This window comes from Melopsittacus undulatus, chromosome 4, assembly GCF_012275295.1.
Source record: "Melopsittacus undulatus isolate bMelUnd1 chromosome 4, bMelUnd1.mat.Z, whole genome shotgun sequence".
NCBI classification, from domain to species: Eukaryota; Metazoa; Chordata; class Aves; order Psittaciformes; family Psittaculidae; genus Melopsittacus; species Melopsittacus undulatus.
This window is the reverse complement of record NC_047530.1, coordinates 106,301,624-106,324,397: the sequence shown is the minus strand read 5'-3', so window position 1 is coordinate 106,324,397 and position 22,774 is coordinate 106,301,624. Positions and strand designations below refer to the sequence as shown.

The 22,774-nt window shown below is 43.9% G+C and overlaps 1 protein-coding gene across 1 annotated transcript in view; it reads right to left on the bottom strand.

Moving 5' to 3' along the window:
- The window catches only part of GRK5 (G protein-coupled receptor kinase 5), a 163,126-nt gene that overhangs the window by 91,211 nt on the left and 49,141 nt on the right, over positions 1 to 22,774 (bottom strand). Inside the window, exon 2 of the mRNA XM_013130417.3 lies at positions 1,442 to 1,537. Coding sequence (XP_012985871.2) covers positions 1,442 to 1,537 — 96 coding nt within the window. The remainder of the gene's footprint in view (positions 1 to 1,441; positions 1,538 to 22,774) is intronic.

The following is a 22,774-nucleotide window of genomic DNA, read 5'->3' as shown; positions in this document are numbered from 1 at the left end:
CACCAAGAGCATCACAATGGCTCCTGCCCTGTTACTTCACCACTCTGCTCACAAAAAGAAATGCAAAACAAATTGCACCTAAGACAAAGCTGACACTGAAAACAAACCCAGAAACAACATTACAGAAACAGAAATCACTGCCAGACTTCAGTTTTCAAAGACTACTCATTTAGGATATTATACTCTTGTAAAGAGCCGAGTGTTTCATTTGGTGCTGTTGTCCCCTGTAAGAACCAAGGTTGATGGAACAACAGAGAGAATTCCCTAAGCAAATTACAATATATTAAGTCAAATCTGCTTCCAGCAGGTTCTCTACCTTCAGAAATCATGCCAGGGTTTGTGTGTTATTGAATGGCTATAAACTGGAAAAACCTCTGCTCCTGCCTCATTTCTTTACCTTTTAGCTCTACAGCAGCAGACAAGGGAAGCAAAATTTACTGAAGGAGACCATGAAAAGAGCTTCAAAATGTTCCACATATTTTCCCTGCATAAACACACCATGAATTTCAAATGTAAATTGCACCAGGGCACTGTCACTCAGACCCCAGGAGCTCACTCAAGTTAGACAAATTATGCTGCCTGTTATCTCAGTTGTTACGGTTTCTTGCCTTTCATTTGTTCACTCATTGCCAGTGGCTGGAACCTCAGTTGCTGAAGTCAACCTCTGGTAACACTGGGTTATCCAGTGGAGGATGCTCAAGGAGATAGCTGCTAGCCTTGTTTGCCAATGATGAATGCTGAAATTTGGCAGGCATGAGCAGGAGAAATGCTGTGTTATGGAAATGGCCACTGCAAACCTCTTCCAAATCTGCAGTGTTTGGCTCACATCAATAAAATGAATTAATAATTTTTCTTATATGTTGTATAAAAAGCTACATAAAGTTGTGTTGTGGTTTGAATAGAGGATGGCACTGCTGAGCAAACCTGCCTGTCAGAGAGCAGTGGCTGTTACTTCTAACATATCCAGACTGAAATGAAAACCTTCAACTACATCATCAGTCTCTCTGCTTTCTTCAAGTCTCAATTCCTCCCTGATAAAAAGCTACTTATTACAAGAGAATGCAGGATGTGATGAGGGGATTTGTTTCTTAACATCCCTTCACAGCCACATTAGTCCCGGTAGGTACCGAGTCAAAGCACCTGTCTCATAGCTGGTATTGTCCAAATGTAAAGTCTCTGGCTTGTAGAGCCTGTGCATGCAAAAAGGGCCCCCAAGCCTTGCAATGAATTTTACCCATCTCACCTGCCTGATGCACAGTGACTTGTTAGGAACCAGAAATACTGAGTTTGCATGGCAGCATCATGAGATGTACGTGCATTCCATGCCCATTTCTCAACTGATTCCATTCAGGGATGAGCACCCTTAATGCCGTTCTGCTGAAGCAGTTTTGATAGCATGTTTTATTTATGCAATACCTCCAAAGAAGGGAAAAGCTCTTACCTATTGTCCTTCTGAGATCTTCACACTGGCTAATGTGAGGGAATTTCAAGATTTCCTTCCACTTTTTGCTTTTGCCTTTGCGTTTCCCTCCACCCCCTGCAGAGAAAGAAATATCAGGTTAGATTACTTTGGGTGCACAGCCCCATCCAGAGTTTACTAGCCCAGTCACAGTTCTTATGGATATCATTAATAACTAAAGCTGAAACACTGTGAGTAGATATATGGATCACATCTGAGCTTGCCTTGGCTACAAGAGACTGAGGAGACAGTATCTGGCAGAGCAGATTGCTAAAGGTTAGGAGCTCAGGCTTGTGGCCCGCCAGGTCCAGTTCAGATGACAATGCTGAACCAAGCAGCATGAGCATCATCTCTGCCCCAACTGACAGTCATTTCACAGTCAAATCATCATGTAAAATCATCATGAGATTTCAAGTCAAATCATCATGTAAAATTACAGCTCGCATCTTTTCAGTCTGGATCCCCCCTTCTGGTTTTGGGATGAGTCCCTGTCCTATCCCAGAAGAAATGCTGGAAACAAGACCAAGACCAAGAACCATTCAGTTCTCACCAGCCTCCCCTCACATTCATATACTGCCAACATGGCATTAGGGCTGATGCTGCACACTGGTCACTGCTGCTTCCACAGGAGAACAACAGTGGGATAAAATTAACATAATGTCCTCATCAGAAGATCTCTCTTTGGTTCTTTTCTCCCCTTCTTGTCTTCCCTGACAACTGAACTGTCCTCAAGGGGAATGACCTAGACAGTTTCCTCCAGCTCTAGCTGAAGAAGGTCCAAGACCCTCAACCATGTTCCTTCATAAGCACCTTGCTGCCTGTATCACTGGCATCTGTGGGTGCTACATCTGAGCTTGCAAGCGGGCTGCTTGCTGCATGGGCTCTGAGTTAGCATATCCAGCATATTTCACTCCTTGCTGGGATCACTAGGTGACACACTGCCTGTGGGGTTAAGCTTCCTCAGCCCAAGCAAGCCTAATGCAGGCTGACATGCTGTGTGTGCTCTTCCCCATTGTCTGCTAGATGGGCACTCAGACCTGAAGCAGCTCTGCCCAAGAGGACATTTTTAGGCTTTTATTGTCTTTCTTGTTTTACTGTCATCAGGCATTTTTTACTCCAGTCTCACCTGGGTTTCTCTTTTATGCCCTCACATCCTTTACACTGCCACATCTGCATTACCACAGAGGGCAGGAGCTGTGGTGTGATGCTGGGGGTTCCATTCCCATCTCAGTATTGTGCCTGTCATGCTTAGAGAGGCTGTGCAGCCACCAGAGAAACAGTATCCCTGTGGACACGGAAGCCCAGATGCAGACTAAGACTCTCCAACTTGCTGTATTTACTGCAGTTCAGTCCCTGCACACAAAATGTGATTCACTGGAGTCTGTTTTACATGCGCTGGCACGTCGAGTGACTAATTCAGAGCTGAGTTAATTCTGTAGAGGGGCTGGTAGAGTCACAACTGCAGATTGAGGGTGTGTTGGGTACTACTTGATATTGCAGGCTAAATTAGGCGAGCACTGACTCAAAAGGTAGCAGACCATTACAGGGAAAACATGAGCCTGGATAAAGAATGTGAAGTATTTCTCTCTGTGGGGTGTTGCTGCTCACACAGCATAACCTCTGCTGCAGGAGTGCTCCTTCTGCATCTCACCTTTTATTCCTTTGCTTTTAGTGGCCAATGGTTTTGCCATTGCAGAGCTTGCCTCGAATTAAAGTCCTTACTGACAAGATCTTACCGTATATGCCTACATTATGCAATGTGGAGCAGAGATATTTGCAGTAGCCATAAAGGAACTAGCTTGTTTAGACTACCAGGAGCACAGTTATACTCCCCTTTCCTGGAATTGGTCTGCAGCAAAGCACAGAGAGCTGTGAAGCTGTGACTGTCTCCACACTAGGCAGTATCATGCAACACAGATAGACCCTTTGGGTCTCTATATATAGATATTCTGCTTCAATCTCCACCCTTCAGTGCATCCCAAACACTGCAGCTAAAGTAATTTCCTCTCTCATCCCTCTAGCCCCTGTATCAGAGAGGCTGCCTTGGTCTCTTGCAGTATACAATGCCTAGTCGTGCGTGCTGAAGGTCCTAGGTATGCCACAGGGTGCACTTTGTGGGCTGGGTGAGAACTGTGATCATCTGTTCAACAGCTCCCACAGGATTCAGCAACCCAAAGGGTTTTCATTGGCTTTCATCTCCCTGAAAGCATGCTCCATCAATCCTGCATAACTGCTCCTGTCTGCCACCTCCACTCGCCTTTCTTCCAGTGGCACCTTCCTTTGTGCTCCAGCCCTCATGCCTCATCACACCATACTGACACTTCTCTGCACCCTCCCTTCACAAACCCCTCTGGGGAATGATCCTTCCTCCTGGAATTCTCACTTCCTCTCTTCACCAGTCATTCTCTTTGGCCGCATTTTTTCCCCTGAACTATTGCTTCATGTTTTTCCTCACACTGATTTCTCTTGTAAACTTTGAGGAGTTCTATGTCTTGATGTCAAACCGCCATGGGAATTAAATGAAGTAAGCATGTATTTGTTAGCACTGGGAGAGGGATGGGAAGGAAGAAGAGGACAAGGAGGGAAGGAAGCTGCTGGGCAGGTGTCAGAACAGGATTATCCCCCTTCGACAGCCTCAGGGTTTGAATGTAGATTTCTGGATCCCTTCCTCAGGCTGCCAGCTCCCAGTGCAGCTCATCCCACTTCCATGTATGAACACTTCCTTCTCCCACTGCAGAGACCTGCTCTGTTCTTACCAAAGAGCAGACAGACCATGGTGCTGTAAGGGGGCAGGGAGGAGCTGTCTGTTTAAGGTATGAGCAGGCATGGAGGCAGCACATGAAGCTGCTTGGCCAGAGCTTTCTTGCTAGAACAGTGCTTCCAATCATTTCTGGACACAGGAGGCAGGATAAGCCAGATAAAAGCATCCTTTCGGGCTCATCTCCTCAACACTGCTGCATCTTCATCCAGTGAAGGTCTTCCCCCTGGGCTGAAGCACCAGAGGTTTCACAGCACACCCGCTTCTCCAGCCACCTTTACAGAAGCCCTCACAAAATGGTTGCATCTTCAGCAGCATCAGGCTGTGCAGAGCATTGCAAAATAGCCCTTTGCTCTAAATGGCTGCTCTGAGATTTGTGCAGCGACAAAACGATTCTGCAAAGTTTGTAAAACCCAGCTGATGTAAAACACTCATTGACATATTTACATCGGATGATGTATTTCCGACTTTAAATTCCCATCAAAACTGGAGGAGGGCTCTGCAGTGCCCTGTTACAACTGTGATCGATACAGCCAGCGTGTTCTCTCCTCTTTTGTGGCCATCCTCCAAAAATAAGCAGCCTTGCCTGATGAATCATTTGCTCTTAGCTGAGCGTGAAGTAGCGTTACTGTTTTGCCTGTGACGTCTTTATGTTAAAGATACTGATCAAGTGCTTTAATCGACCTGACCTTTCTGCTCTCAGCTTCTCTTGTGGAGCCAGCAAACACTGCTGGCTCCAAACGTTAATTCTAGGGGGTTTGAAGGACATAATGCAGCAAGACAGCTGAGACAGGATAAATTGTCTAGAAGAGCTAAAAGCTAAAGGGGAAGGTTTCTCTGAATAGGTCAGTAATTGTGCAGGTTGCAAAGGGAAGCTTTTCACACATTGCCTTGATTGCACTGTCTCTTCTGGACAAGAGGACTTGTAACCTTCAAGGCAGCTTCTCAGGGCAAGGCTTGACAGATGTGCCATATTTAGATGTGGGTTCCATCAGTGTGGTGTTGAGGGGTCTGACTGCTTTAAAACCTTGGTTTGCTGATAAATGGCACAAGGTGAACTCCCAGCGACAGCATGAAATCTCAGCTCCACTCCCTTGCATGCACTTAACTCAGCATTTGCGAGCAGGATTGAAGCTAATTCTCTGACATGTCAACTAGTCCTACAGGAAACAAAAGCATTTGCTCTACATCCTACCTACTGAAAAATACATGGCATTTATCACAGCATCTTGTGATGCTGGATGGCAAATCTAGCTCTGATCTCTGCTTGTAAAGACAGAGACATTACCGGAGGCACACATGTAAAACGTTTGCAAGCAGAACCTACCCTTAGCCTAAAGTGCCTACTTTTTTTGCTTCTGCTATGCAAGATATGCTTACTCTGTTAACACCAAGAGGAGGTAGAATACCTTCATGTCAATAAGCCAGTGAGATACTAAATGGCTTGTCCAAAATGACAGAACTCAGAGACAGAACAAGGAGCTGATGCCAAGGCCTTCAGCCTGCTATCTTGCTAACAGGATCAAACCATGCTGCAGCTCAGTTGATCAAAGGTATTCCATAGCCAGAGATAAACATAATGATGGATGAATTCATTCCAGCATCCTGCCTGTGGCATGTTCCATTTGTGCCTCATGCTACCATCCAAGATGGCTTTTAAGCATGGCTCAGCTGGCTTCATACTTTTGCTCTCTTCTTGACCAAGCTGATAACCCTGCATCACACCCCATGCAGTCAGGCCTGGCTAAGCCAAGATGGCCAAACATTTCATTGCCTTCAACTGTAGTATCTGCAATCCTGTTAATCCACAAGTTAGGTAAAGTGTCTACAGATCCCTGAAGGATGACTACAGTTTGTATCTATCTTCCATTTCACAACGGTAGCCAGGCTCTTATCCAAGTCCTTCCCAACAGTACAAAGCTGTGTACATTCTGATTGCAAGGCCTTGATTACACATGAAAGCAGTGAAGCAAACTCAAAAAAAATATTAGTAGTCCAAAATTCAACATTATTCCACTCAAAAGAAGTTTACATTTCTTCTCTTGCCAGCCTTACTTTGCTCATTCTCTCCCACCAAAGTGCATGTAACTATATGGTATATGTAACATTGCCATATTAAACAAATGGTTTGTCTAGCACAGGACAGGTCTCAGGCAGCTTCAGAGGAAGATCTTAGAAAGCTGTTTCTAAAGCATTTGGAAAGCAGGATCTTTCTTCCAAACCTTATTAATTAGATATGGGTAACTAAACATGAAGGTACATTGCTTGCAAAATTTATTCTTCTTTTTCAGAAGCTATGCTACTTAAATTCAGTCTGTTCTTATGCTCCTGGTAAATGTCCTGAACTGTTGAATGTCCTTTTGCCTCATGGGGGTTTGAGTCCCAGAGATTAACCATGTATTTGTGAAGAAGAAGAATACCAATGTTAAACTGCTTGTTTTCCTAACGAGACTGCATGAATGCAACTTATCAGCCCATCATATTTCCTTAAGGATTTTTCCTATCTAACACATTTAGCCTCTACAGCAAACAGTTTCACCCTTCTTAGACCTGCTTCACGTAGAAGTTCACCTAGGTTCACCATTCTTCTTTCGTATTAGTCCAACTGTACTAGCAAATAAAGATGGTTTGTTTTCAAAGAGTGAAAGACAAGGCTTGTTCTCTGCCCTTCTCATCTGGGAAAGCACAAAACCCCCCACAGGAACCCTGTTTTATCCTTACAGGATCTTAGGTGATGCTCCTGACTAACTTAATCACAAGACCTTTAGGAACCTCTTTATGAATCCCCTTCTACGTCACCCCAAGGGAAAGGAGGAGTATCAGGGATGGGTTTTCAAAAGCTGGCAGGTGTCCACCATCCATTGGAACACAATGCCTCTGCAAATAGGTTTTTAGAGGCTCTTGTTTCATAAGGTACAACAAAATGCCCAAACATGCCCACAAAAGAGAACCATGTGATGTATCTCCTCTTATCAATGTTAATCTGCCTTTATCTCTTGCAGCCTTTTTTGATGAACATAATTCTCTAAATAGTCACAGACCGCGATAATGGTTTTGTGCCCATCTTCCCTGCTGTCACAGCATGCTTGCACATAAATCATCTGCATGCCTCTACAAATACATAAGCCTGACAACCGCTGTGTAAAACATCCCATCGCTTTCTGGAAATGAACAGCAGACACATTTCATGTTTAAGCCTTCAGAACCACAGAGATGGGACTTTCGTAAGCAAAAATGCAAGCTTCTTCCCAACAGAGGCAGGCTGGCTTTGCAATCTGGTTACTAGAGGACCAGAGGGCAGGACATTTTGTACACAACTGGCATTGAAAGTCCTTCTGGTTTATAGAAGTCAATGGTCACAGGCAAATATTTATTGTAGGAATATCTACCTATTATTTAAATACAAAGGCAAGTAGTACTGTAGATTCTGGTGGGTGGCTGAAACATGACTTTAATAACACATTTTATATGGCAATAATAATGCGATGTTAATAATACACTTTAATGACATCCATTGCCCTGAAGGGACAGGAAGCCAAGGGATTAGTCTTTGAAAACTAATCCTCAGGGCTTGACTATCATATGTCAGGGCCATTTTTGTACTACTTGAGGAATATAAAGAAGTCTTTACATAAACTACCTTTATGCCTAGTGAGAACACACTGAAAGGACCTTAACTATATTGAAAAACCTTTGATTTTTAGTGTTGGTCTTCAGTAGGTACCCCAGACTGTGGCACTCTCCATACGGATCACCTACATCCTCCAATGGGTATTTTAAGGGAAATTTGAGACTATTTCAACAAGTTTTCTTTGACTTTTCTGGGCCAGTTCACATACAATGTGCCTAAGTTTTGCTGTTACCACATAGACGTGGTAACAGGGAGCTGTTTGGTTACCTGATTTCCCTGGATACGGTTTAGTTTTCCCCTGTGTAAGCACCTTTAGTCTGTGTATTACAGTATCTCTCTCTTTTATGCCTTGTATTTTAGCTGTATTGTGTTTATCTGTAGCTGATGAATGAGGAAAAGGAGATCATCAGCTTTTATGCCACAAAAAATAATGCAGAAGACAGAACATATACTGAAGATTTACAACCTTAAAAAACCACAAACAGTAAATCTTATAAAAATAAAACCACATCATCTAAAATAGTAAATTTAAGCAGACTCCAAAATTTTAACTTCTTACTCTTGACCTCAAAGTAACCTAGGCTACTGGCACAAATCCAGGCAGTTTAGTTGTGTTTGGAATGCATTAGCATGCATTGGCTCAACAGGCTGTTGAGATGCACTGAGTTGATGGCTTCAAACTGGAAGGTGCCTGGATAGTATTCAACATTGGAGTTGGTAACAAGAGCAGAAGAGACAATGCAACAAGCTCCTTTGGAAGCTGCTTCTGGACCTGTAAGGTCTCTTGCAGGAGCATGCAGAGCCTATGCTGTCTGAACTTGGGGAGTATAAAGAGATTTTATCCATCAGCGGTGTAGGTAACAGAAAACATTTGTGTGCAACACTTCATTATCAATGATTGTTATGGGAGATGAACCTTTTGAACAGAGCTGTTGAGAACCAAGGTCATCGCTCTGCTACAAATGCTAAATCTCTCAGTAGAGTCTTCCTCCAAACTGGAGCTGAGAGTCAGTATTTCAAAGTTCCAGAAAATTCTGATTTAAAAGACATTAAACCGCTTCATTTTGATAACATTTGAGTCATCTCAGTTCTCTAACGTCAAAACATTATCGTAGAACATATCAAATGGAGTATTAAGATACATTATATCATTCGAACAAAATGGGTATGGTAAATTGACATTCTTTGCTTTGTTAAAATGATGTTTCTATATTGTCAAAAAGAAGCTAGAAAAAGCAAATCCTTCTTTCAAGTAGACACTTGCCTGCAAAACCCTTTCATTTCTGACAGAACTTCATTCTGAGAAAGGAAGATTCTTTTGTCAGAAATGTTCTCAACCATCACATGTTTTGAAGCACATAGAAATTAAACAAGGAACACAGCCTGCCCATATCTAAATGTTCAAGTGAATCTAAATTCCCACATTCCTAACCTGTTCCCTTACGTTAATTTGCACAGCTGAGATTTACATAGACTGTAGGAGACTTGCTTCCCATTCTTCCAAGGAAAAATGCAAATCCCTGCTCCAGAAATCCTGCTTGAATCGGGATTGATAACATCTTTCCAGGAAGGAACTCCTCTTTAAGCAATGGCTTTTTAAACTTATGACCTGTTCAATATATTTATTACCCTGGGTTTAGTAACATGCACGCAAGCTGCTAAACTGGCACCTCCAAACCTGCAAATGCAACTCATCACCCCCTATAGTCAATGTCTTGCCCATTGCCCATGCAGATTGCCCAGGAGCATCTGTAGTGCTCATGGATTGATATGAAGAAGGGCTGAGAGAGCTGGACTTGTTCAGCCTTGAGAAAGGAAGGCTCAGGGGAGACCTCATCACCATGTTCCAGTATTTAAAGAGTGACTACAAAGCAGATGGAGACTCTCTTCTTACAAGGACTCACATGGAAAAGATGAGGGACAATGGGCATAAGTTACTCCTGGGAAGATGCTGACTGGACACAAGGAGAATTTCCCACAGTGAGAACTATCAGCCATTGAAATAACCTCCACAGGAAAGTGGTGGATTCCCAGTTGTTGAACACTTGTAAGATTAAGATGAACAAGGTGCTAGGACATCGTTATGGTTTAAGCACTGCACCAGCTACTAAGAAGGAGAAAAATAACTGCTACAGCTGAACCCAGGACAGGCATCTAGTCTAGGGCATGCCTTGCCTAGAAAGGTTGGACCAGATGATTCACAAGGTTCCTTCCAACCTGGTATTCTATGGTTCTATGATGATTCAATGGTGCTCCTCAGGCAACCCAAATGTTTTTAGGGCTGGCCCCTAAAGTCAAACTATCTTGAAGGGACTTGTGAGTCCTAGTTAGACTCTGAGGAAAATGACTAGAAGCCTAAGGAGGCTCTGTTGAATTGCTGCTCCACATTGTTCAACTCTGATGTTTTGCAACACAGCAGTACAATGGGAAGCGTGACACAGGCAGAAGGAAACCCAGCCCTGGTACAAGCAACTGCATGAGGCTCAGCTCTTCCGAAAACTCTGGTGCCAGTTCTAGCAGGAGAACACGCAAAAACCCAGCCTGGAGCAGGGAACGATGTGGGTTCTGTCTGTCCCTGTCAAAGAGCTGTGTGGGCTTCTTCTACTGCAAATAGTTCTGTAGTCTCTAAAAAAAGAACTTAGCCGCTGTGTTCCTGACATCTGAGTCTTGGAAGGAGTATTTCTGAACTGTGGGGAGCAGATCCAGCTGGAGGGGAGGTGAGAATTCAAGTGTGTTCTTATCAACAGTCTGTAGCCAAGCTCTGAGACTTGTGTTCTTTCCTGGGTTTTTTTTTGCCCTCACCTAAATAAACTCACCAGCAGGGCTAAGGAAAGGAATTTTAGTGAATGCCATGAAAAAATTAATGATTTGAGACAGTCTGTTTTATTTGGCCTGACTGATTTATTATGTTAGTTCCACCTAATCGGTAGACTTGGTAAAGCTTTGAGATGCTCTGATAAGAACCCAGAAATCCAGATGTGGTTTGCTTTCTATGCATAAACAACAGCACGCTTTTCAGGTTACATGAGTTTATGTCTGGGTCAGGAAAACAGCCACCAGAAAAGCAAGAAAGGAACAGTGAAGAGTCTCCATGAAGGAGGCAGAAGACAAAGTTCCTCAAGCATATAAATACTCCATGTGAGTACTCATTCCTAGTCTCCAGCAAGAAGAATGGCAGGCCCCAGATGTTTAGAGATGAAACACGCAGGTCTGAGCTAGACAGAGCCTGATGCAAAATGACTCTGCAGCCCTTTGTCCATGCAAATACTCTACTGAATCATTGCATTACCATAGGATCACCTCCTATGTTTAATCCCACCTGAGACACTAGCCCAGCAAAGGTGCTGATGTGGACACTCACGTAGGAGGGCACTGAGGAAGTGTTATCAGGCACCAAATATGTTTTTATCCTGAGCTGCTTCTGTATTTTAGTGTGGTCTAGCAGACCATTAAATTAGTCTCACGGTGGAGGGAGACAGCCCAACAGCTATAGGGAATGTCCTCCAGTGATGCCTTGCTGGATTCACCCTTCTCACTCAACACTTCTCAGGCAGTTGATGTAAACAAGCTAAAAAAGGTGAAAATCAGGCTGGGAGCCTCATGAGAACACCTACATGGGCTATACTGCCATCTTCACAGCTCTCCTTGCGCAAACAACACATCAGATTCGCAGCTACAGATATATGCATAAAGCATAAATTAAATCCTAGATATATGACAAGCCTTCACGCGCTCCACGAAGGAAATGTGGAGAGAAGGGGATGAAACCACCCTGAAATGCCTGGCTACAGTGAGCATTTGCTAGCTGCAGGGATAATCTGACAGAGGGGAAAGTGTGCTGGCACACACTTTGGCTTTGGAGCAAAGAGGTGGTACATGGATGGGAGGGCAAGGCTGGAAAGGGGTGAACAGGGCTGATGCAAATGATCATAGTCAGTTTTAGGGGAGATTTCTCCCTTGCTTAGCTACAAAGCCTGGTTTTTGCCCCATCAGCAATAAGGTACAAACATCTCCTTTCTGCAGATCTCACTGTTACACCCTGCTACATCACCCCTGAAATCACAGAAAACATTGTCCTCAGAAATCATTGACAGCCCAAGACACGATGGCAACACAAGTGTATGCGTCATCTTTTAGGATCATTATTGTAAAAGGTTACAGAAGGGATTCAGGTTAATGGAGGTAATCTGTGATTATCTGATGTAACAGATTGCTCTGCCAGTGACTCATTCCTTCTGCCACAATATATTGTGGGTTGCAGCTGTAAATAGCGAGCAGGATGGAGCCAGCTCCCAAGCTAAGACTGTTGTTTGGAAAAACCCCTATAAGAGAGGGTGCCAAGCCATTGCAGGTGTCTGAAAGCCCAGCAGAGCTTTAATGGGGGGAGTGGGTCCTAGCAGTGTACTACAGTCACTCATTCACGGGTGTTACTATAGCTACCAGTTGAAGGACTCAACAAGAAAAGCAGAAATAGAGAAAATTAGGAGGTAGAATACAAAAAAGAGGAAACTTGTCATAAAGCGAAGGCAGAGGGTTCCTCTGATCAGCTAATGAAGTGCTTCAAAAGCCACGACTGAAAAATGAGGCTTGAAGGTTGCATGGCGTAAGTGTCAGATGATGCAGGCAGCTGGCCCGCTCTTGTCTCGCCTCTCCCACCCACCCTGAGAGCTGGCGGTGGTGAGCACCATCCTAATAAACACAAAACAGCAGCTTAGTCCCAAGGCTGGATTAACTATTTCCTCATTGCTCACAAAGCCCTGCGCTTTCACTTGTTTCCCTACAGTCCTGGGGGCAGAATTAGAATGAGGTATTGATTTGGACTCCAGGAGAGAGCAAAACTTAGGTATTGATGTCCTGGAAAACGACGGAAGAATCATAGCAGCCTAGAATGGTTTGGGATGGAAGGGACATTAACACTCATCCAGTTCCAACCCCCTGCCATGGGCAGGGACACCTTCCACTAGAGCAGGTTGCTCCAAGCTTCATCCAACTTCAGTTAACAAGAAGACATCACCATGCAGCAATCCCACACCATGCAGCATGAAGCCCCTAACTGCTTCAGAGCAGTGCCAGATGCCCAAGCTAGCCCAACACACCAAAAACAGCTGCAACCAGGGACAGACACTTCTAATACGTACATAAATCTAAATAAATGTATAATTCCCCCTCACATGCTTTCCTGACAGCCAGCTGTTCCATTTGCTTGCTGTTATCCTCGCTCCAAGATTAATGTCGCTGTCTGCGACAGCTTATTAACCATTTTTATTACAGAGCATATACATTTGGCTGGTGGTGGGCAAAAGCTAAGCCTTTGAGTAAATAAAATACTAGGGCAGCTCGCGGGGAATGACAGAGAACAGATATCTGCAGGGTCTTTACCCTGGCTCTGAAAGCCAATAATGGTGGGAGGTCAGAGATCACCAGCTTAATTGTCCAACGAATTAATGGTGACGAACGTCTGTTTCCCCTCTTGTTAAAACTGACACCAGATACTTCAGAGAAAGCAGAAGGGCTCCTGGCCACAAAGGAATGTTTTGATGGCTGAAGCTGAGATTGTTGCCAGCCCCGGCCCATTGGAGGAGCATAGGTCAAACAGTGTCATTGTAGGACACTGCTGCTGACTCCAGAACTGAACCTTCTGGGTCCAGTCGAGCAGCCATGGGTTATCCTGGTTGCTTTGGGAAGAAAGGCTGTTTGCTTATATTTCAAATAGATCAGATCTTTGAATACAGCAAGTGCAAAATGAATAAGTTAAATTGGAGGAGTGCGAATTGCACCACAAAAATCAGCCTGAGCTTGTTTCTTCCTGCTTTGAAGACTGAGAGCAAAAGATAACAGTAACACAAAACGTATTCTAAATAGCAACTTTTCCCCCACATTTTCCCCTCTCATTGTCCTGTATAACCCTGTTCAGCAATGCACATTTGAGTGGAAAATGTCATTGTGGGAGGAGCAATGAAACCGGGAAATACTAAGGGACCATTTTTATCCTGTTAGTGACATTTTGTGAAGCTGGCTAACACTTTTCTATTGAAATGACTTCTTCCACAGTTAAGAATGAGGTCTGCTCACTTTCTTCTTGTTGCTCAATCACATCTCAATTCAGATTCTTGTGTGGAGTTGTAGGAACAAGGATGAAAGCTTCCCTTTGTTTTAAGGTGGTTACGTTCACTTTGAGCTGTTGTGAAACAGACTGAAGGGCACATCTTTCCCATTCATCTGAATATACGTGAGCCCCTCTGGTGCTTAATTTAAGCTATGTAAACAAGGGACGAGCACTTTGAGTTTCAAAAGACAGAGCTTCAACCTACCAGTCAGTTTTTGAGATCCATAAAGTGACTTCTTATGTCTTAAGTCATTCCCCTCATTATAGAACAATCCAACGCCTTCAGTTAATAGTGGCAATGTGTAACACTGCCAGTAAGGATAAGTAACATTGAATGAAGTGACTAAAATCTACACATTCTTTCAGCAGTGTATTTCCACAGAGGTCCTGTCGACCAGGGAACTGGTTTTCAAGTAAATCTATGTGCTCAAGTCTCTGACTGAGGTAATTATAATGGTGCCTTTAGCATTGCTGTCTTTAAGTGTCTGCCAGCATGTCCTTAACAAACCACCAGGTTCATGTTTTTCTTGCCCAGATGGAAAAGTCTGATTGTCAGCTCAGAGTCAATTCTTGCTCCAAGGCCTTGTACACTTACACCCCATGTGAATCCAGCTTGCTGAGCTTCAATTAACAATAGAGAAGTTAGTGACAAGCTGTCATTGAACTGTACATTTGCTTGCTGCTTACTTCTGCCACTCATCAATATCCAAAGGAGGAAGGCTGATGGGTCTATAGGGCTAAACAGTCTCCCCTGAAGACTTAACATGTTCCTAAAGGACTAAGGGAGGCGTTTGGCTCAGCAGTTCCAGTTTGTCTTACATGCAGCAGAGCAGATGGGGAGAGACTTTCTAGCAGGGCCTGTTGCAATAGTACAAGGGGTGATGGTTTTAGACTGAGAGGGAGATATGGGCTGGATGTGACGAAGAAATATAATGAGGATGGTAAAACACTGGCAAAGGTTGCTCATTAGGGACTGTAGTGATAGGACAAGGGGTAATGGGTTGAAACTTAAACAGGGGAAGTTTAGATTGGATACAAGGAAGAAATTCTTAACTGTGAGGGTGGTGAGGTACTGGAATGGGTTGCCCAGGGAGGTTGTGAATGCTCCATTCCTGGTAGTGTTCAAGGCCAGGTTGGATGAAGCCTTGGGTGATATGGTTTAGTGTGAGGTGTCCCTGCCCATGGCAGGGGGGTTGGAACTGGATAATCTTAAGGTCCTTTCCAACCCTAAGTATTCTATGATTCTATGATGTGCCATCCCTGGAGACATTCAAGGCCAAGCTAGATGTGGTTCTGGGCAACCTGGTCTAGTGGCAGATGTCCCTGCTCATTGAAGGTGAGTTGCACTAGATGAGCTTTAAGGGTCCCTTCCAACCCAAACTATGCTATGATGCTATGATTCTATGAGAGTGGTCTGACCTGTATATAGGCAGGTGCTTCAACTGGACAGACAGCTATCCCTGCAGGGATGCCCATGCCTTACCAAAACTAATAGAGGGGCTTTTGCAGCAAGAGTCCTTAAGCTGCTGCTTGGGAATGGGCAGCAGTCAGGGTACAGCCTGTGACAGGGCTGGTAGTACAGGGCAATGCACCACAGCAATGCTGGGCGCATGACCGCATGTAGTCAGTGGCACAGGGCGTGATTCTGATATATGGGGTATACACTCACAAGCAATACACTGTTTGTGTGGCACTGAGGGTCACTGTGGAGCTACAGAAGACCAGCTCTGCTGCGAGAAACATTTTCTGTCCAGGTGTTTCAAAAGAAATCCCTATTTCATGGTGTTATTATTGTTGCTTCCAGGGCTTGAGGGCAGAAAAGAAGAAATTCAGCTATTTTTTGGATGGCATTCTCATTTTTAAAGTCACAGGAGCAAAACCCCAAGCAATTACTCAGAAAACCCAAGCCTCCTTATCTCATTCAACTCCCCCAGTGACGCAGAAGCTCTGCACCACGCAAAGCAACACAGCAGCAAACACTGATCTTTGCGTCTAAGCATCTAAGCCCAAGTGGCACATACGCTATTTTAGCACCTCTTGGGACCTCTCTGGGAGATAATGTAATTAATATTGTCTTGGTGACAGCTATTTACCACATCCCACTGGGAAACTGCAATCTGTGCTTATGGAACTTGAACCCAATTAATACTCACTTCCTACCAGTTTCAGGTGTCTCCTAATTTAAAGCTATGTTTACAGACAAAACAGGTCAGTAACTCTTCCCAGTGAGCCAAACAGCATCTTAATCACCCGAGTTTAATAGGAAACAAATGACTGAGCACTGATAAAGTTTGCCATTATGCTTTTGAGGAAAAGAAAAGTGACTACAGAACAATCTGATAACAAGAAAATTTGCTTCCTGTGTAACTTGATATTTATAAACCTTCTCAATAAGGGGCAAAAAGGAAATAATTTCAGCTGGCTGAAGTTAACATTCCAAATTACATTTTTAAATGACAACAAAAGCAGGACCCCGGCTGAAAACACTGCTTATGGGAAAGATACGGAGAAACAACACGAGGCAGGAAGACCCAAGTTCAGGCTGCCCTTTGCTCCTGCGGCTCGGGCTCTCCTCCTGCCTGCAGACATGCATCACACCTTGCACAGCATGGATCCATGCTCAGCCTCTCCACCAGAACAGGAGTAGAACGTGGAAGTAGGATTGTCCTGGTTGTGTTTTCTGCCTTCTGATCGGATTTCATAAAGTCCCAGACTGGTTTGGGTTGGAAGGGACCTTAAAGCCCATCCAGTTCCAACCCCTGCCACGGGCAGGGACCCCTTCCACTGGAGCAGCTGCTCCAAGCCCCTGTGTCCAACCTGCCCTTGAACACTGCCAGGGATGGGGCAGCCACAGCTTCTCTGGGCACCCTGTGCCAGCACCTCAGCACCCTCACAGGGAAGAGCTTCTGCCTAAGAGCTCAGCTCAGTCTCCCCTGTTCTGGCAGGTTCAAGCCATTCCCCTTGGCCTGTCCCTACAGGCCCTTGTCCCAAGCCCCTCTCCAGCTTTCCTGCAGCCCCTTTAGGCACTGGAGCTGCTCTCAGGTCTCCCCTTCAGGAGCCTTCTCTTGTCCAGGCTGCCCCAGCCCAGCTCTCTCAGCCTGGCTCCAGAGCAGAGCTGCTCCAGCCCTCACAGCATCCTGTGGCTTCCCTATCTCCAGCAAACATAGCAGTTCACATGCATGAAGACACAGGATTTTTATTCAAGCTAAAGGCTACACTTTCAGCCTTATCATAGTAGGCATTCAGTTATTTTCCATGCTTTTCTATATTTAAAATCCTCTTGAAATGCAGGCAATGATTGCCCTACAGCCAGACTGGTGTCTCAAGAGCAGAACTAGCTCTCAACCCATGAGAGCCTCCGGTCCAGCTATGTCAAGCACCTACAACTCCACCTGAGTTCATCAGGATGCCACACACACCAGCAAGCCCTTAAACAAGCTCCTGGAGAGAGGGAGAGATAAAGATCCTAACTGAGGAGTTCCCTCTGCACAAAACTAAGTGCAGATTGTTTCTGCACGTAGCACTGGTTTCTAAGGCTTCTGGGTATGGAAGTTTATCATGACAAAATAATGTAGGAGATGTGGAAGAGTGCTGACAGTGATAGCAAAAATAAACAGAAATTATTTGTATTTTATGCTTAAAAAGGCAATGTTCCCAATTATATATATATATATAAAAGAAATATTTTATCTCCCAGAAGAAGAGAAGCAAGACAGGGGAGAACAGTAGAAGGCACATCTTCTTTGTTCCACATTTCCCATGTTAGTAAGTGACAAACTGGTTTGTACTTTGCTGCTTGGCTTCAGGTATTAAGTAAAGTATTTCTGGGTTGCTTTGAAAGTATATTGATAAAAACAATAAACCCAACACATCCCTTGGCTTTTCATCAGTGTCCTCTACTTATGGACCCAAAGGAAACTAAAATAGCAAAAGCTTTTCCAGCTAAAAGATGAATTTAGAAATTAGCATGACTTTGGCCACCCTGTTGAGACACTCCACACGTCCAACTGGGAAAAGAAACTACCATAGACATTTGAAATGCATAGCTTTAATCAGAAGAAAACCCCAAAATAAAAGCAGACCTGTTCTTCCTGCAAAGTTTCCCAGTTGATATTGTCAGAGGACCCACAATAACTAGGACTGCTGGATGCTAGAGGGAAAATCATTCTTGGTTTCCTATTTACTGTTGGTTTTAAGCAGCTCAGCTTAGTAGAGTGAAAGCCTGTGGTGCTGCTGTGAGCCATGCACGTGCGTGTATGGTGTGGATCCCCTTCACCGACTCCAGACTGTTGGTCACTTATCAAGGGGGTTATGCACCACCTTCCTACAGCTGGGAGGAGAGCAAGGCCCGCTGAGAAACAGGCTGATGCTCACCCTTTACCAGACACCAGGGAATGCAATGGCACCAGTGTTCCATCACTTCCACTGCCCACAGGACAACTTGTTTAACATTTGCTTTTCTGCAGTGCCTGGAGGCCAACAAATTCAGGAATTCTTTGTACAAGGCAATACATGAATACAGATCCTATCCCCAAAGAGTTTCCAGCTCGCAGTACAGCAGCCAAAAGCACTCCCAGTGACATCCTGAACCCTGGGAATGCTGCCTTTGCTTCCAGCAAGGGCTAGGATTTCATCCCCTGTGGCTTCAGAGGGTCACAGTTTTCCCACTCATCAACACAACTGCTTTGTGAGGAAGACCCATATTTCAAAACGGGTTGGTACTACTGAAAAACCATCAATGTTGCCAGGAAAAATCAAAGCCTATAAATGCACTGCTGTCCAGAGCTGACTACATTTCAAATAGAGTCAATAAAAACATGAAGATAGAACATGGAAGAGTCAGGGCAAGTCAGCCTGGTTGTTTTCCTTCACTTCTACCCTGCTATCTCTTGCCTTCGTCTTCCCCAGTTCCACCCATCTCTATCACATCAAACATTAACTGCTTATTTCTATTTTCTAGCTTTTCACCTCAAAACCCTTGTTGACTATCAACATCCACAAGCCTATGATGCCACCTTTTGTCTCTGACCTGTTGCAAGCTGAACTGCTACCCTCTACATCTTTCTGACCATGATACAAGCCAGGTATTTGTGTATCAAACAATCATAGAATAGTTAGGGTAAGAAAGGACCTTAAGATCATCCAGTTCCAACCCCCCTGCCACGGGCAGGGACACCTCACACTAAACCATATCACCCAAGGCTTCATCCAACCTGGCCTTGAACACTGCCAGGGATGGAGCATTCACAACCTCCCTGGGCCAATCCCTGCATCAAGTTGTGCTTAAGATCTATATGGACCTGGGGTAAGCCAAAACTGTGCCAAAAAAAGTCCTAACAATAAACATCAACTGTGTGCCAGTACTCAACCCTCCTGCCACGTCTATACTTGGTTCACTAGAATGATGTCCTTCTTTATAGTATACAGTATAACTTCTTTATTGGTTGACTTGATTAAGACCAAATGTCACCATAAGCTGCCACCTTGGGCTTGGCTTTGGCCAGAACCTCCATCTCACTCCGGTGAACCCAGGCATATTTGGATGTGTTTTACCCAGTGCTGACACAGGCATACATCCACCTCTGAAGAATAAAATACAAGGGATACAGCCTGGCATTTGGAATCACTGGCCACAGGCTGGTTCATCCTCTTCAAGAGCTGACACATTAAAACAACTGAATAGTAGGAATTCATGGCAATTTGCTCACACCAAAAAGGCCAGGAATAGAACTTTAGTCTTGTCCTGAAATCCAAGAGATACAACAGCAGATGTCTTTCATCTAGATGACCTTTTCCACTAAGACAAAAGGGAGACAGGATATTAAATCACAGTTTAAGACTTTTATGACTCTTGGCAAGCATTTCTGTATTATGGGTTTGTTTGGTTTGGGACTTTGTTTTTAGGCAAAAGGAGTGTTATTTTTTGCACTTTTCATGGAACTTCAGCTAAAATACCATAAAAACATCTGTGACAAGTTTCTTTCGGACGATTTGCACATTTTCAAAGTCACAAACTGACTCCCCTTCCAACTCACATTGCTCAAACCAGTGTGTTTAAACCAGGACAAGCATGTGACATGAAGACAGCAACTCTTTTTTCACAAAGTCATGGAAAACCTTCATGGCATGTGCAGTTTCATTACATTCTTTAAACTGCAGATCTACATCAGGAAACATGGTTAAAGGCTGCAGCATATTCGATACAAATCCCTTATTGACTATAGTGGAGAACACAGTGACAGCAGGACACAGCACAAGGAATGTGGGAGAAAGCACAGATTAATTGCATTTGTCTCCTTAATTTGGTTGTGCCCTTTGCTAGAGCTTTCCCTATCATGCTCAGCTTACCTTACAGATGACTAAACAGATGGGAGGATAGGGATGCTCCTAAGAAAGATAATCCAGAAGAAAGGACATTGACCTCAGACCCAGGGAAGATTAGTTTTAAGTCCTTCTTCTAGCACAGATTTCTCATACGATTTTAGGCAAAGACTTATGCTACGTAAATACCTTCTGAAACTAGATGGACTCAGGTGAGATGGCTGAAGCAGATACATGTCTGTTCACCCAGCCCCTCTGCCACAGGCTATTACTCTTGGGAGCATAAGATTTAATGGGCTGTGCTCCTAATTCACAGCTGCTGAAACTCACAGTCTCACACCAGGCTATAAAGTGTGACTGCAGGTACACATCCTAGCTAAAGCTATTTATGATCTCAAGTCCGAGCCCTTCATCTTGACCTCAATCATCTCCTAGCACATAACATGAACAGAGAGTAATTCCTAAGCCTCCCTTTGATCCTGATGGGCGTACATACATTAAAGACTAAGAAACCCTAAAATCAGATGAAAATTGTCAGTGGAACATTTTCCCTTACAAAATACCAATCAGCCTTAAGTAAATGTGTCAATCTTGATAACATTTCATTTTGAAAAGAAAATTAAAAAGGCTTTGAATGAGGTTAAAGTGTTTTCACTTTTGACTGCAAATGACTTCTGCCCCTTTTAAAATGCTGCATTATATACTGGATAAAACCAAATTTTGGTATCATTTATTACCAAACCAAACACACAGGCTGAGTTCAAACGTTTTCCCCTCAGATCTATTTTTCACAGCAAATTAGAACTGTTTGCATTCCCTTTGTCCTAGAATACAAATATGCTTTCTTGAAATTTGGGAATTAAAACAAACAACCAAAACCCCAAAACAGGACAACAGCAAAACTTTTGGCCATCAAACCCTCCCTAAGGCCCTCAGCTCTCGCAATCGAGGGCAGGTGAGGACAGGCTGGAACTCCTCGTGTTCTTTCTGAGTGACTAAAACACGACATGGGCCAAATGCAACCACATGATACTTCCAAAATGAGAACACATATGGCTGAGCATTTCTGAAAAGTCAAAATCTGCTCACGCTGAAATCAATGGGCGTTCTACTCTTGACTTTTGTGGAAGCAGGGTTAAGTCAACACTGGGTACGATGGGAAAATCCCAATCGGAGAGCAAGCGCAGCATTCCCCCTACGGATTATTCATAAAGTGTGCATAGACGTCATGAGAAAACAGAAGGTGCTACAGAGCTGGTATTTTTAAACCGAGGGTGAGAACATAGGCAGTGAAGCACAGAGCATAACTTCTTACGTTGCTTTGTCACCACTCTTGTTAAGGAGCACAGGGAAATTATTTTAAAGGGAGAAAAAAAAACCCAGTTAGCTCTTGATTCAGTTCAGGATACACTCATTTTCTTTTTTTTTTCATTTTAGATGAATTTTCACAGTTTTCTTTATACTTCTGATTTTTCTGAATCTATTCAGTTGAGGCTGTTCAGCCTGGAGAAGAGAAGCTGCATGGAGACCTCATGGCAGCCTTCCGGTATCTGATGCGGGCCTACAGGGATGCTGGGGATGAACTATTCACTAGAGATAGGACAAGGGGTAACAGGTTCAAACTTAAACAGGGGAAGTTTAGATTGGATATAAGGAAGAAATTCTTTACTGTAAGGGTGGTGAGGCACTGGAATGGGTTGCCCAGGGAGGTTGTGAATGCTCCATCCCTGGCAGTGTTCAAGACCAGGTTGGATGAAGCCTTGGGTGATATGGTTTAGTGTGAGGTGTCCCTGCCCATGGCAGGGGGGTTGGAACTGGATGATCTTTTCAGGTCCTTTCCAACTCTAACTATTCTATGATTCTATTTCTTTCTGAAGACTCTTTTCCTAAGACCCACCCAATATTCAGAACCATCAATACCACCCAAGAATTCTTCTTTACACCACGTGTAAGACAAAGATATGTTCTCCAGACCCCACCCCGTATAGAATTTAAATCAGATCCTAGCTGCCTGCAATGGTTACTGCGCCTACCTTCCTTGGCAAAGAGCAATCCATTTGGGAAAGCTGAGGCAGACACTGAAGTGGATCATAAGGAGCAGCTGTGCACAGAGACCAGTTCTAATCATCAGCATCACAGGACTGTAATCCTGAAATCCAGGCACCAGCAATTATCAGTCTAAGAGCATAATTTATTCCTTCTAGTCAGACACAAGATGGATATCCCATTGGGCACCAGTTAGATTGTTATACTCATTTCAGAAGGCTTAACAGGACCACTTATCATGTATGAAACAATACTAATTGCAGGCAGTCTGAGCCATCAGATGAGTTTCATAAAGGGCTTCACTAAAGTTAGCAATGTGCTCTCATTATGCAGGGGGTTGAAATGATGTCATGAAAATCAAAGTACAGAAGCATCTTGGACTTTTGATACTAAAACCTAAATGTACTTCAAATCTCTTACCCAATATGTATTCCCTCATTCACGCAAACTTTT